Raw genomic sequence first — 15,762 nt, 5'->3', positions numbered from 1 at the left:
CTCCACGCCCAGTTAAGGAGCAGCGCTGCCCTCTGCCGGCGCTCTTTGGTGCGCTTGCTGGATGCCGAAGAACAGATCAGATGCTCCCGTAGCAGACGAGACTGCGCAATTTAGCCGTGTGAGGAAAGCGTGGCCGAGCAATTGTCAACCCTTGGATAACAACATCTCGCTCACCCTGTCGGTTTAAAGACGTTGACTGATACCTTCTGAGAGGGCCCGGGAACAATGCAAATCGCAACCCCTTTCCAAGGGGCAATCATCGAATAGCAAGCAATATCAAACGACATTCTTCTGATGATACGAACGGGTATTATTTGAACTTGATAGATAATTATGTCGTGAGGAATAATATAGGGAGGTTACTAGTTCTGGGAAAGATTCAGACTTGGACCCATTTCATTTGCACTGGATTGTTCCTCAAAGCTCAGAATGTCATAAATGGCTTCTATCTATGATTTCATCCTTTCAACAACCATCTAAAGTAGGGTATGCTAGGAACAGCAGGATTTAACATTTCAGTTTTCACTTTTGTTGTCAAGCCTGAAAAAAACAACAGCCCTGCAAGATAAATATTTCTTCATTTTAGCATTTAGCGCCTTGCTGTAATAAGAGGCGGTCCTGAACTCCTAGCAGAAGAGCAAGAAGAAAATATGATGAAATCAAGGTACCAATAAGAAAGCAATCAACTTTATGGCTATTATACACTTTTTGGGGTTAAAATACTGAACTCAAGATGACAATAATGGTTCATTAAATTAATCTTAATTTTTCTTCCAGTGGTCTATTGCAATTTTCATCAATGTACCTTAAAACTCTGAGTAAGAATTGTGCACCATGAATGATATGTTCCTGTGCAAGAAAAACTAAAAAAGAAAAGTTCTATAACACAAGTGTAATCTACACTACAAGCTACTTTATTTATTTGCAGTGTTTTTAAATATTCCAACAAGAACCAATTCTAACACCATACAAGTCCCATCTGTGCATCAAAATAAAAATATAATAAAGCCAATGTACTACCATATAACACAATAATGTTGCCTATATGCAATCTTATTGGACTATATCTGTTTTAGGTCATATTTTAAATATAATTTATTTCTCCATATTGCTGAATTATTACTGATAAATTACTATATTGTAAATAATTATCAGATATCAATTGTTTTTCCTTCTCTACAACTTTTGCTTTCTGAATTATTTTACTCTCTGTATTCTTTTTCCCCTATACAATCATAATTTCTTCTAGAAGTGCAATATCTACTCTTATTAATAGAATTAAAATACTGTCATTAATACATTACAATTTATCAATTAATTCAATTTTTTAGGTTTGCTTAACATATTAAACCATTAACCATAGGCGAAGTTTATACAGGTAAGTCCTTAACTTAGGATCATAAATGAGTTCAAAATTCTGTTGCTAGCAAGGCAGTTATTAAGTGAGTTGCATCTCATTTTATGACTTTTGCCAGTTAAGCGGATCGCTGCAGTGCAGTTGTTAAGTGAATCATGCAGTTGTTAAGCAAGTATATCATTCCCCACTGACTTTGCTTGTTGGAAGCTGGCTGAGATTACAAATGATGATTAAATGACCCTTGGACAGTCCAGATGTTATAAATACATGCTAGCCAACCCCTGGATTTTGATCATGTGACCATGAAGAGACTGCAAAAATTACACTGATGGTGTAACTTTGAACAGTCGCTAAACAAATGGTTGTGAGTCAAGGACTACCTGTAAAATGTGGTTCTTCCTGGCTCTGGTTTCTACCCATTTTCTTTTATTACTTTTTTATTTCCTTAAAATAGTTTTGTTTTCCCAAAATTTAATGATTATCTCCTTTTATTTCTGGACTACACCATTTTAGATACATGTGAGTAGTTTTAAGGAATAAAATCACTACCTGCATTCTACTAAAACACTTGTGTGTTTGATATTTTGTAACTTTCAGTTGGGGAAAATATTGCATCATAGGGCAATACTTTGTCAACAAAGGTACATCAAATGAGGTCTAGGACAACTTGCTGTTGCTAGCTGACTGCTTCCAGCTTGCCACTGCCAAGTCGCATCTGCCAATTCACTGCCTCCAAGGCGCCACAGAATTCCACACTGCCAACTCGCCATGGCTGGAGAAAGACCCAAGTGGATGGGTGGGTGGGTGAGCGAGTGGGTGGGCAGAGTGCAGACCCGGTGGCTAGGGGCTTCATGTTTTCACATACCCCTGCTGCCTTTGCCACCACACTGAACTCCAGATTGAAGAGGCTGGAGACAGTGGTGACAGCGATGACAAGCAGCGGTGGCAGCCAGGGATGTCTCATTTTCACACACCCACTGCCACTGTACCGAGCTCCAGGCTGAAAAGGCCAAGGACAGTGGTAGCATGTGGAGCAGGCAGCAGGGAGTCGGTGGTGGCCAGGAGCATCCCATTTTCACACATGCCCTGGCAGTCCCACTGCTGCTGGGCTCCAGGCCAAAGAGGTCAGGGACAGTGGTGGGTGAGGAAGGGAAGCAGCGGCAGCCAGGGGGGCATCCCATTTTCACCCACATACCACCACCATCTCCAATCTCTTTGGACTGGAGCTCCACATGGCAACAGTGATAGTGGCAGCAGTGTAGTATGTGAAAATGGGATGCCCCGAGCCACTCCCTCCTACCCACCCACTGCTACTGACCTCCTACCTACCTACCCCCTGACTTCTTCAGCCCTTTTTTTTTTGCTGTGCTGCTGCTATGTAACATTGCTGCCACACTGCCAAGGTCAGCTCTAGTCATGTGATCCTCATTTTCAACATTCCTGACAGTTTTTCACAAGTCAATTGGGAACCTGGAAGGGATTGTTATAATTATTGGAGAAAAGTCAATGCAGAAATGTTCCAGCCCCTCTGGGCTTGCACTGTGATGACCACTTGTGTATTTACTTGGTCTTCCCATCTCTTGGCAGCTGACACTTATCTGCCTGCTGGAAAGGGAAGGGAAGGGGGGCGGAGGAACAGGGATAAAGGATGGGGAAAAGGGAAGATGGAAAGGATGGAAGGAACAGAAGGGGAAGGAGGAAAAAAGGGAGATAGGAAGGAACAGGGAGGAAGAAAGACAGACATTGAGGCTGGAGGAAGATAGATTTCTATTGGTTGATTGCATTAACTATTAGGAATTTTCTTAGTTCTAGATTGCTTCTCTCCTTGGTTAGTTTCCACCCATTGTTTCTTCTCTTATGTTTTGATGCTTCGCTTTTGTAGGAGCCCCTCAAATATTGGAGCACTGCTATCATGTCTTCTCAATCCTTTTTTTCATTAGACTAAACATACTCAATTCCTGCAACCATTCTTTGTTTGTTTTAGCTTCTAGTTTCTTATTCATTCTTGTTGGAAGAAATATCCACCTGGGTCAGTTCCAAGGTGGGAGAAAGGCACTGGAGACAAAATGGAGACTGGAGGGTGATTGGAAAGAGGATCTATTTATCAATGAAGCAGAAGCACGTGGATGGTTCTGGGCAGCTGACGACATGGAGTTGAGAGTGAGGGGCTTTTATACCTTCTCTTGAGTTTTGCACTTGAACTTCCTGTTCCTATGCAAGAACATGCCTACTGTTGGCTGTTGTAGGGGTCATAGCTGGCTCGGTAGGTTGACTGAGCTGTTTGGTTGAAGCCTGGAGGGTAATGCAATGTCCCCAGGAGATTGTGCCATTTGGTGAGCTCTGCTGCTAGATGGTAGTGGGTTAATCCTACCTTTGTTCAGATCTTGCTGCAGGGAATTTGCTTATGAATAGAGCTACCCAGATCTCTTTATCTCTTAAATCTGTGATGGCGAACCTATGGCACGCGTGCCACAGGTGTCACGCAGAGCCATTTCTGAGGGCACGCAAGGCATTGCCCTGTCAGCTCCAGTGCGCATGCGCCCGCTGGCCAGCTGATTTTCGATAGTTTTTTTTTAAATCTCTGGAGGATTCCCTGAAGCCTCCAAAGGGCGAAAAACAGTCCAATGCAAACCAGAAATGTGGAGAGCTGCCGGAACAGGGGAAAGACAAGCGGCAAGAAAAGAGGCTTCTTTCACTCGTGCTGGCTGCTCTGTTTCCCCCTCCTCCCCCTGCTACTAAAAAGGATCCTGCCCGATCGCTGGAATCCAAAGGGAAATGAGGAGATAGCTGCCAGCACGGGGGAAAGACAAGCGGCAAGGAAAGGGGCTTCTTTCACTCGTGCTGGCTGCTCTGTTCCCCCTCCCCCCCTGCTACTAAAAAGGATCCTGCCCGATCGCTGGAATCCAAAGGGAAATGAGGAGAGAGCTGCCAGCACAGGGGAAAGACAAGCGGCAAGGAAAGGGGCTTCTTTCACTCGTGCTGGCTGCTCTGTTTCCCCCTCCTCCCCCTGCTACTAAAAAGGATCCTGCCTGATCGCTGGAATCCAAAGGGAAATGAGGAGAGAGCTGCCAGCAGGGGGGGGAGACAAGCGGCAAGGAAAGAGGCTTCTTTCACTCGTGCTGGCTGCTCTGTTCCCCCCCCCCTACTAAAAAAGGATCCTGCCTGATCGCTGGAATCCAAAGGGAAATGAGGAGAGAGCTGCCAGCATGGGGGAAAGACAAGCGGCAAGGAAAGAAGAAAAGAGGCTTCTTTCACTCAACGTGGCTGCTCTGTTGCCCTTTTCTCCATTTCAGTGCTACGCCATCAAGGTTGCCCCACCCACCATCGCCCAGGTCCTCGTTTCTCCCAAGCATTTCTTTGCCTACCTGATTTCCAGCTCCATCGCATTTCTTGCCATCGTGTGCAGAGAAGAAAGTTTGTGGGACTAAAAAAAACCTTCAATCAATAAATTACAACTTTGGGGGGGGGGGAGAGATCTCGCAAAGTTGGAATTGATTGTTTGAAGGGGTTTTTTTTTTAGTCCCACAAACTTTGTTTTCCTGCCCAAAACGGCAAGAAACACGATGGAAAAATGCTACGGAGGGGAAATTAAATAGGCAAAGAAATGCTTGGGAGAAGCGAGGGCCTGGGCGATAGTGGGTGGGGCAGGCTCCATGGAGTGGTGCTGAAATGGAGAAAAGGGCAACAGAGCAGCCACCTTGAGGGGAAAAAGCTGTTTTTTTCTTATTTCCTTGCTGCTTGTCTTTCCCTCATGCAGATAGCTCTCTTCCTCATTTCCCTTTGGATTGCAGCGACCAGGCAGGATCCTCTGTGCTAGCAGGAGGGGGGAGGAGAGAGAGAGAGAAACAGTGCAGCCACCTTAAGGGAAAAAAGCTGCTTTTTCTTCTTTGCTTGCCCTTGTCTTTCCCCTGTGCCAGCAGCTTCCTTCCTCATTTGTCTATTGACTTTAGTGCCCAGGATCCTCTTTAATAGAAGGGGGGAATTTAGCAACTGGACTCACACCTGCCATAATAAAAATGGCCCAATCTTTACACAGGAGAATGAGAAGGGAAGGTTTTTTGACACAGGAGCACACTTGAGCATCCCCCCACCCCAATCTCTGCCCGTTTGTGGCAGAGCAACTTCTCCCCTCACTGGGTGTTAGCCAAGGGGAAGCAGCCAGAGCAGGGAGTGGCGAGGAAGCCTTGCGCAAAAATGCGCAGTCCACACAGGTGGGTGGGGGCATTAAGTTATGTGGGTGGGCACTCGAGTTCGTGTGATAGTGTGCACGCATGTGCTTTTGGCACCCGAGGCGAAAAAGGTTCGCCATCACTGTCTTAAGTGCTGACATCTGCTGTGGGCTATTAAGGAAGGTGGTGGCTGCTTTCCAAGAGTATGGTTCTCCATTTTTCATCCAGGGAAATATAACATTCTGCCTTTTTAATATTTCCCAAAATATTTCACTCTTCTAGAAGAGAGTACATTCTACAATGTAATCATTCTTAATAAGCCCAGGCCTGGAAATGACCAGTTTACATGAGTTAGGATATTAACTGCCCTTGAGCTTTGCAAGCCCAGTAGGTTGAGTCAGAATCATGGCCAAACTAATCTAGAAGCCCCCGAGAATAAGTTAAAAAGTACAGTAATAGGTTAACTAGAACTACAAGATGTTGATTTTAAAAATGAGAATATTCATTAAATGGTAGAAATATTTTCAATACAAGAAATCCTGGACTTAACAACAGTTGGTTAGTGACTGTTCAATTACAACAGCACTGAAAAATGTGAGTTGGGACCATTTTTCACACTTATGACTATTGCAGCACCCCTGTGATCACATGATCAAGATTTAGATGCTTGCCAACTGATTAATATTTGACAATTGCAGTATCCTGGGATCACGTGATCCCCTTTTGCAACCTGACAAGCAAAGTCAATGGGGAAGCCAGATGCACATAACAACCAGGTTATTAACTGATCAACTGCAATGAATCACTTAATTGTGCCAAAAAAAGTTGTAAAGTGGGGTAAAACTCACTTAACAAATGTCTCACTTAACAACAGAAATGTTGTGCTCAATTGTGGTCCTAAATCGAGGACCACCTGTACCTCATTTGCTTGCTGTCACCCAGATATAAGCATGACTTCTTACCAGTATATCAAAAAATGAAAGAAAACTTCAGGCTAACCTTGCCTTTTGGTTTGCAGGCAGACAGATAAAAAGTGAAGTTAGGAGGCTCTTCCAACTGCATTGAAGGAGGTATGTTCATCCCGCCCTTCCAATTGATTGGGGGAGATGAAATGAGAGTAATAATGGGTAAGAGAAGTTAAACCTTTTGCTAATATATTTTGTTTTGTTAAATATTTAAAAAAGTCAAGAGTGTAGCCACCTCAGGGATGACTGCTCCCATCCAATCAGAAATGACACTCTGACATGGGATCAGTGAGCAAGTGAGGTACCCAAAGTTCAGACCAGATGTAGCTATAGTTAATGTTTGTCATGTAAATTTAACCATAACATGATTTAAGTTTAATATCTGTTATAGCTTTTTCAGAAAATTATTACTAAACTTCATGTAGCCCTTGTCTGATATTGGCTACATTTGCAGCACATAGTAGCTAAAGACTAACGAATTAATATTTATTCGCCCGTTGTGATTGTTTTAAGTTAAGAGTAGAAAACCGGGCAGAGTCAGTTTGGTACAAGAGAGCCAGATTAAGCCTGTTAGTTAAGGCAGCAGGCTAGAAACCAGAAGACGGCAAAGCCAGTTCTGAGTGACCTTGGGTCAGTGGCTCTACTCCCTCAACCCTTCAGGGAACAGGCAGTGGCGAATCGCTTCTGAAATCTTGCCAAGAAAACTGGAAGGATTAGAATCCAGGCAGCCGCCAAGAGCGACACGCATATATATTTGAAAAAGAAACCCAGGCACCTAAAGTATCATTCTGTTAAATTTGACTTTGCATGTTGCGGAAGAAACCGACATTGTCTTCTTAACTGGTAGGGAAATGGAGCTGTTACGCAACTGCGACTCCGCCGGTAAAAGACTACTACTTCTCTTTAGGACGAAGCCTGTTAAGCGGCAGGAAACGACCGCGTGGTCTTCGTGGCACGTGGTTTGAAGGATCTTCCTAATTGGCTAAGTCAGCCGCCAAGTGCGACAGATGCACCCTCTGATTTGTCGGGGTCAGTTTCCGTTGGAAGTTAAGCGGAAGGGACTCAGGTGGCAGCATGGCGGCGGTTGTGGTGTGCGGCGCGCGGCGGCTAGCGGGCCGCGCGGCTTTTCTCTTGTCAGGGGCTTCGCGGCGGTAAGAGGCAGAAGATGGAGGCGGCGCTTCTCTTTTCCTGGCAGGGGAGCCCGGCCGCCAAACGCCGAGCGAATATACCCAGCGTCTCTTTCCGAGCAGGGCCCTCTTGCTCTTTAGGAAGGCGAGCTAGTAAGGGAAGCGGGGACAGCTCCCAACCAAATAAAGACGTCTGGATGAGTTGGAATTGGGAGAGGAGGTGTGCTGAGAGAACCGGAGGGAACGGCGAGGGAGGTGACCGGGTTTAGAAAGGTGTAAGTGAGGAAACGTGGGTTTCCGAGCTGGGCCATCTTCTGGCGAAGGCGGGAGGGATAATGTAACCATCCCTGTTTTTACTTTTCGGGTTTTCTCGGCTTCGAGGGAGAATATCTCAAGTTTTTGAAAAGCTTGTGTGTATCAGGAAGTGCTATTTACTAAATCAAAATTCAAAACTTAATTTAAAGGCTCCAAAAGGCAAAGAAAAGGTAGTATTTTAGCCTAGCAGGCAAGCCAGTCTTATGGATTACTTCTTTCTCTTTCCTCTTTCTTTTCAGTTTTACCTCATAATTTTACTGCCGGAATAGGAAAAGTCGGGTGTGTTGTTGTTTTTTTTAAATCCCGAACTGTCTAAATCAGGAAATTAAATAGCAATTTGTTGGTCATAGTGAAAGGACTTGAATGTCCGTACCATATAATAGTAGCCCCGAATAACACTTGTTGAGCTAAATAAAGTAAATAAAACACAGAACTGACTGTGAAAGAAGATGGAATGGGCCTAGGAGTGAATTGAAATAAAGCTTTTGATTTAAAAGCTTATTAATTTCAAACTAAATTAAAAGTTGCCTGATTTATATTTTAAGGATTAACTTCCTGTTTGTTTTAGCATTATGTTAAAGTATTAAACCAAAAGCTCAAATCATTCTTCCTGTTTTCTTATTTTCAAAAGTCTAAAGTGGGTCACAATTGCATAAAAACAGAAAAGCTGGACAGGGTGGATTTGATTTAAATCAAGTCGATTTAAGTGATGATTTAAATCACTAGTAAAAAGACTTGATTTAAATCAACTTGATTTAAATCATAATTTTTAAAGCGCAACGATCAAGCGGCTTCTCCTCTGACCTACTGTTACTCACGGTCCCAATATTGCAGAATATATAGTCTTATGCTACATAACTAAGTTTCATTTCAAGCTGAATAAACTAAATTACTAATGTATCTTAAATAGAAAAGTAAGCTTAGATAGATTTTTACGCCAAAAGCATTTTATTAAAATAAATTTGAGAAAAATAAAAAAAATCTGATTTAAATTTTAAAAAAATGATTTTTATTTTATTTTTCTTAATTGATTTTTTTATCCACCCTGAAGCTGGAAAATACCAATGAGAGGCTGTAAGCAGGCTGGAATAATGTTACTTTTGCTAAAATAGTCATGGGATTTGAATAACTGAATAATTCAGGTCCCTGGGATGGATCTGAACTAACCTTTTGAAATAGAATAGTGGTTGTTGGACTATAATAAAAGCTTTTAGAATCATATTGGGGTCTACAGTGGTTATGATAAACTTAGCATAGAAAAGTGCTTTTATAGATAATATGAGAACAGGTTTAATGTCAGTATTTTTAAACCTTGTTTTAATAGTCAAATAAAGGGCAACTGATCGTTTGATTGCCACAAGAGTACGCTTGTTGATCCGAAAAATAGACCCTGCACCTCCAAGAAAAAAAGTGCTGATGATTAAAGTACTAATTTTATTTTAATACAAGGATAAGTGACCTCCCAGAGAGACTTACCGGTAGTTTGTATGCCATTGACAAAACAAAAAACAGTTAAATGGTTTGGGATCAGAGTGTGTGAAGCAGCATATTACCAGTTTTTCTAATACAAAATCTTTTATCTTGCTCTAAAATATTCTGGATTTGTGTGCACTCATATTCCTAATTTTTTAGAATTTTGCTGATTCCAATCTTGTTTTAGATCTACTCAGCTGCTTTGCACAATGACCCAGGAGAAAAGTACTGGACCAAATTTGGAAGAAGAACAAAGCCAGGGCCACAATGAACAAAAACCCGATTCTTGCTCTGATGCAAATGTATTAACAGAGGAAAAGACTAAACTGGAACAGCAATTAAAGGAAATAACTGTAAGAATTTTAAATTATTTATTGTTGAGAAAATAAAAATTTTGTAGCCTAGTAGAACTGAATCACAGGTCACACAATATGTTCATTTTTATAAAGCTAAAAGTGGGCATAGCTAACCAGCAATGGTTGCTTAACAAAAAATAAACTGGTGATATTACTCCATTCCCTTCAACATCATCTTGGGGCAGATGAACAGATTCCAAATGTCAGTCTGCAATCTCACAGGTTTTTTTTAATGGAAGATTGGCTGTGAGAACTAGATTCATTGGAAATAGGGTCTCCTGCTTAAGCAGGGGGTTGGACTAGAATACCTCCTTTTCAATTATCTTATTCTGTAATACTGTAATAATGATGATACTGAAGGTTGACACTGTTGGTGATCATGCCTGCTTTTTTGTTTTTACAATAAAATATTAAAAATCAGGTTTGATAGAGATGTATGTGTGCAGTTAGCATACTTTCTGCTCCTAATTTTAGTGAATTATAGAAATGTACAGGTAATCCTTGCTTAAGTCAGGACGGTCATAAAGTGGGTCATGTGATTTTAAGATTCTTTGCGGTGGTTAAGTGAACATCATGGTTGTTAAGCAAACCCATTGGGTGGTTTTCTATCTGGGATGGTCCTCTTCCACTGAATGTGCAGCTTTGGGAGGGACACACATGGAGTGGTCATGGAGGAAGGGGATACTCGCCTAGCCAGCCAGATCAACTCTGGCAATCAATTGGGTGACAGATGTTGCAGACAGATGGCCCTCACGTCAACAATGGTCAGTTTTGCTGGGAACCAGAAGTAAATGTCAGTTTTCAACAAAAATGTCATAATTTGCAATCATGTGACCAAGGAACACTGCAAATGTAATTGTGAGCCAGTTGCTGAATGACCAAAATAAAGTCATAATATGGGGGAATGGCCATTAAAACTGGGTCATAAGTACCTTTTGGGGAGACCATTGTAACTTCAAATGGTTACTAGGTGACCAGGCGTAAGTTAAAAACTACCTGTAAACTTATTTTTCTCTCAGTGGTGTATCAAAGTTTCATTCAAAATATACCATATTTTTCGGAGTATAAGACACAGTAAGATTTTGAAGAGGAAAATAAAAAAAAGATTTTTGCACTCTGCAAACCTCTCAAAAATGGGCCCATTTCACCCCCCCCCCCCCACCAAAGGCATGAATAGCCTTTAGGGAGCTTGCAGAGTGCTCCTGGGGGAGGGGGGGAAACTAGCAAAAAACTGTCAGTTTTTTGTGAAAAAGGGCCTGTTTTTCGTTTAAAAAAGGGCATGGATAGCCTTTAGGAAGCTTATAGAGTGCTCATGGGGGCTAGAGGAGTAAAATTGAGCAAAAAACGGGCCGTTTCCTGCTCCTTTCTGCCCTTCCCAGCCCCCAGGAGCGCTCTCAAAGCTTCCTAGAGGCTCTGCACGGCCATTTTGGTGAAAGGGGCGGGGTTTTGGAAGGGAAAAAATGCTGTATTCAGTGTATAAGACTCACCCAGATTTTCAGCCTCTTTTTTGAGGGAAAAGGGTGCGTCTTATACTCCGAAAAATATGGTAAATAATAGATTTTTATTATGAGTAAGACTTAATGAAGAATCAGAGTTCTGGAAGACAATTTAATACTGTACACATAGTCCTCAACTTATCACCACAATTGGGAATGGAACATCTGTTGCTAAGTGATGCAATCATTAAGTGAGTTATGCCTGTTTTTACATTTTTTTTATCATACTCATTAAGCAAGTCATGCTTCTTTTTAAGCGAATCCAGCTTCCACTATTGAATTTACTTGTCATAGCTCCCCTGGGAATGTCACAAATGAAACCCCAGAATGCTACAACTGTCATAAATACATGGTGGTTGCCATGAAGTGCCTCAGTTTTGATCATGTGACTGCAGCAACACTATATAATCATAAGTGTGAAGACTAGTCATAATGCTGTCGTAACTGAATGGTGGTTAAACAAATGGTCTCAAGTTGAGGCTTATCTGCATCATGATTCTAAAACTAATTCCAATGCCACAGAAAGCTGTTTCCCATTACTTCCAGTTTTAAACAAAGGAAGATATACAGGAGTGCCCGGATAATCTGCTAAGCGACAGCAGGATCCCATCTGTCTTTTGTCTTTTGGGAACAAATAGAATTTTTAGTTTATGTGAATAAGAATTTGAATTAATGATTAGCCACAGTGCAAATTAAAATATGTGATAATTTTAAAAATCCTGGTCCAAATTAGGGTTAACTGAGGACTGCCTGTATCTCTGCATTTAGGGTGAGTTTTAATACAGATAATACTCAACTGTAGGCTATTTATTCAGCAATTGAAGTCACAATGATTTTGAATGAATTGTGGTTATGACTGGTTCTCAGAGTTCTAGCCTTTCCCGCACCCCCAGTCATGATCAATCTGAGCCTATGGCAGCTGGCTGACGCAACCAATTGCAGCATGCTGTAATCGTGATCGCCATTTGCAACCTTTCCTGCCAACTTCCCCAGAAATTAAGGGGGGAAGTTGACAGGGAATATCCAAATTACTCGAGTAAGTTTCCACCAACCTTTCTGTGCTTGGAACACTCTGGCTACCTATGCATTCCTTCACATCCTCCCCAACTGTATCATACCTCTTGTATGTATTTTCTCCAATCCTTGCTACAGTTTCCTTGCACCCTCCCGGATTTGCATTGTATTTTGCTCACGCACTTCCCAACCCACACTGCACCTTTCTCACATCATGTATCCCTTTGCACTCCCCCCCCCAACTCTCACACCTCCACTTACCCTCTTTACACCCACTAGACCCTTGGTACCATCCTCAACCCACACCTTCATGCACCCTCTCTGACCTGCACCTTCTCCCTGAACCTTGCCTTGCTTCCCTTGCACACCCTTACTGTGCCTTACCTGCATCCCTAGGCATCCTCCCCACCCCTGCTGTGTGCCTCCCCTGTATTCCTTTGTACCCTTCCCCACCTGGCAGTAGCCACTTAACACCTTACAAGCTCCCTGGGTTTGCAACTTCCTGCCAGCTTCTCCACTGACTTGGTTGTGGGAAGCTGGCAGAATGTTGCCTCACTTAACAATCATGGGATTAATTTTAACAGCAGCAAATGGGAATGTAGGAATTGTAGGAGTTCCAGTTGCAATTGCCAACATAAATTGAGGATTACCTATATTATGCTAAGTGATGACAAATGATTTTAATTAATGTTAAATCATATCAACTATAAACTCATAGATAAACCATAAAGTCAAAATTGGCGATAAACTATAACTTCTTGTGTGCAAAATAAAGCAACAGATTATTCTGTGCAATATAAGAAGCAATTTTTATGTCTCTCCCATCATCCTATTTAACATACAAGTTGCTGCAGCAGTATTTTTATATTTTAGCCAGGTGTGATCAGTATACCTCACTAGCAGTATTCACACTACATCCTAAAACATAACAAAGGATGAGAGTGGATTAATGAGAACATATGCATGTTTGTAATTCATTAACTAGGATTGAAAGTTTAGCATGTCATTTGAATTTATAATAAGACATATTTGGGACTTCCAAAATAATCAGAATAAAATACAATTAAAAATCTCACTCTGATAAGTTAAATGGATATTTATGAGGATGGTATGAGCAAGGATAGCTATAATTTGTCTCTTATGTTTCATCTTGTGTCAATACACTTCTTTTTCTGTTTTAGGATAAATATAAACGTGCTCTAGCAGATGCAGAAAATCTGCGGCAGAGAACTCAGAAACTGGTAGAAGAAGCAAAGTTATATGGTACATACACATTTTGCTTATTGGGATTAGAATGCAGATGCAAGCCTGAACATTTTAAATCTTATAGATTTTGAATGCTCTTGGTTCAATGTATGAAATCAGTTATTGTAAATTGTTAATGATGGTCTATGGTTTTGTACAAGCTAACCAATTATAGTTATAAAATATACCATAGTTACTAGTGGTTTTTTAAAAATTCATGTAGTGATCATTGATTAAAATTGTCTAGTTTTCTCCTGGGACTTATCAATGCTTGATTTTCTTTTGTTTCGGTTTGGTAAGAATGGGAAACATAAAGATGTGAGGGCTGGATTCTTTATTTGAAAAATATAGGAAATAATTTCAGACGATAAAGACTTTGTCTTTTGAGATGACAAACTGTATTTGCCATATAACCTGTAGCAAATGTCACCTGGTATTTTACAGAGGAAAAAAGAGTGCAGCTTTTTTACCATATAGAAGCTCTGTTATAATTTGGAGCTAATAGTGAGTCTGGAAAGAATTAAATGATTCATAATGTTCTCATAAATTTAATGTTGTAGTTTGAAAAAATATCCATTGATTGGATCTATATTTAAAAAGTCATACTGTAGTTCCACTGAAATGAAGGTATTAAATTAGTTATGATAAACTTGTTCTGATGTGCAGCATGATAATGATTCATTTTGGATCTAGCTGATACTCCGCTTCAATTTATTATAGTAAAATGCATTTTCAAATGCCATTTTTGCATGTGGTTGAAATATTAATCTATCTTTAAGGATTGACTATAATTTTTTACTATGGTTTTGCACTTTAGGAATTCAGAGTTTCTGCAAGGACTTACTGGAAGTTGCTGATGTTTTGGAAAAAGCAACCGAGTCTGTTCCCAAAGAAGAACTTAAAGATGAAAACCCCCATTTGAAAAATCTTTATGAAGGTCTTGCCATGACTGAAGTTCAAATACAGAAAGTGTTCAAAAAACATGGATTGGTGAAATTGAATCCTCTCGGAGCCAAATTTGATCCTTATGAACATGAAGCATTATTTCATGTCCCCACAGAAGGGAAAGAACCGGGCACTGTAGCTTTAGTATCAAAGGTTGGCTATAAATTGCATAGCCGTACTTTAAGGCCTGCATTGGTAGCTGTTGTTAAAGAACAATAGCAGTCTAATCTGAAAAAATGAATAAGCATCACATAGATACTAGTTAGATTTCTTATTGCCCCATTATATAGAGGTGATTCACCAAATGAGGTGGAATACAGAGAAAAATGATGGATGATAAAGCAATGTAAAAATGTTTTAAAATGAATGTATATAATGTGGAGAGAATGCAAAGTACTAACATAAATTACAACATCAAATTATACATAGTACCTTTTCATTAACTCAAGTCCTCAAGGATGATCTACCTAATAACTGAGCAAGAAGAAGTGTGCCATATAGGTTATTTCCGCATTGAAATATTTTGAACTGTTGGTGTTATGTTGTTTTTGCTTCTATTCAAGCCCTATCCTTAAGATGAGATGGAGCTTTGATGGAACAAAAGAAGGTGGTGGCAAGATATACATGCACAACCGATAATGGCATCATCCTATGCGTGTAGTGAGATTACTGGAAACCATTCCTTGTTGATACCACTTAGCATTTCATAAATACTTTAATTCATATAAAGGTGTCTTAAAAAGGGCCTTGGTACTTACCTGATACACCTTTTCTCATAGTGGGGGGAGGAGTATCCAGGATGGGTTGACCTTATCCTCCAGCTGATTGGACTGAGTCAGATAAGCTCTTGGGACACACTCCTGGCCCACCAGGCACCGCCCAGTTATCGGCGAAGAACTCTATCCAACTCGTTATGCCATCCACTCCAGAATTTAGTATGGTTTCAAACCTTTTATTGAAGAATAACTTAACATACCAGTGCAACATTCAACAAACACATGTTACATAACCATGTCAGTGTGTGTGTGTCTGGATCAATGTTCCCTCAGGTGCGCGGCTGCGCGGCCGTGCACGTGGCAAGAAAGCACCGCGCAGCAGTTTCCAACTGCCGCGCAGTGATTTCTAATGTCACTGGCTCCGGAAGCTGAGGGGCCTCAGATTTTCTGTCCTGGTTAGGTTTAGCGCGGGGGTGGGGACGGCGGCAGGAGCTTACACGGCACGGCCGGTCTCCTAGGACCTACGGGCCGGCTGCGCCATTCAAACTACCGTCAGTCGCCCCTTATTCAGCAAAGCAAGCGCA

At 41.3% G+C, this 15,762-nt stretch overlaps 1 protein-coding gene across 4 annotated transcripts; it reads left to right on the top strand.

The window, feature by feature from the left end:
* Positions 1-6,629: 6,629 nt before the first annotated feature.
* Positions 6,630-14,886, top strand: GRPEL1 (GrpE like 1, mitochondrial). Of its 4 annotated transcripts, none has more exons than XM_081950095.1 (4): positions 6,630-6,653; positions 9,594-9,759; positions 13,454-13,535; positions 14,335-14,886. In XM_081950095.1, the coding sequence occupies exons 2-4, from the start codon at positions 9,616-9,618 to the stop codon at positions 14,679-14,681; spliced, it is 573 nt and encodes a 190-aa protein (XP_081806221.1). In that variant the 5' UTR covers positions 6,630-6,653; positions 9,594-9,615; the 3' UTR covers positions 14,682-14,886. The 4 variants fall into 4 exon arrangements, with proteins under 4 accessions (XP_081806221.1, XP_081806219.1, XP_081806218.1 ...); XM_081950093.1 differs by lacking the exon at positions 6,630-6,653 and adding an exon at positions 7,376-7,520; XM_081950092.1 differs by lacking the exon at positions 6,630-6,653 and adding an exon at positions 7,505-7,642.
* The last annotated feature ends 876 nt before the right edge of the window (positions 14,887-15,762 follow it).

The sequence above is a fragment of the Natrix helvetica genome, assembly GCF_964273705.1.
Source record: "Natrix helvetica genome assembly, chromosome: 4".
In the NCBI taxonomy this organism is placed as follows: domain Eukaryota; kingdom Metazoa; phylum Chordata; class Lepidosauria; order Squamata; family Natricidae; genus Natrix; species Natrix helvetica.
This window is presented reverse-complemented; position numbering and strand designations above follow the sequence as displayed.

Bases quoted from the DNA above. Each gene is read 5' to 3' on its own strand.
- GRPEL1 (XM_081950092.1), top strand. From the start codon at position 7,566: ATGGCGGCGGTTGTGGTGTGCGGCGCGCGGCGGCTAGCGGGCCGCGCG. The intron at 7,643-9,593 runs GTAAGAGGCAGA...ATCTTGTTTTAG, and splicing joins TTGTCAGGGGCTTCGCGGCG to ATCTACTCAGCTGCTTTGCA. The intron at 9,760-13,453 runs GTAAGAATTTTA...TTTCTGTTTTAG, and splicing joins AGCAATTAAAGGAAATAACT to GATAAATATAAACGTGCTCT.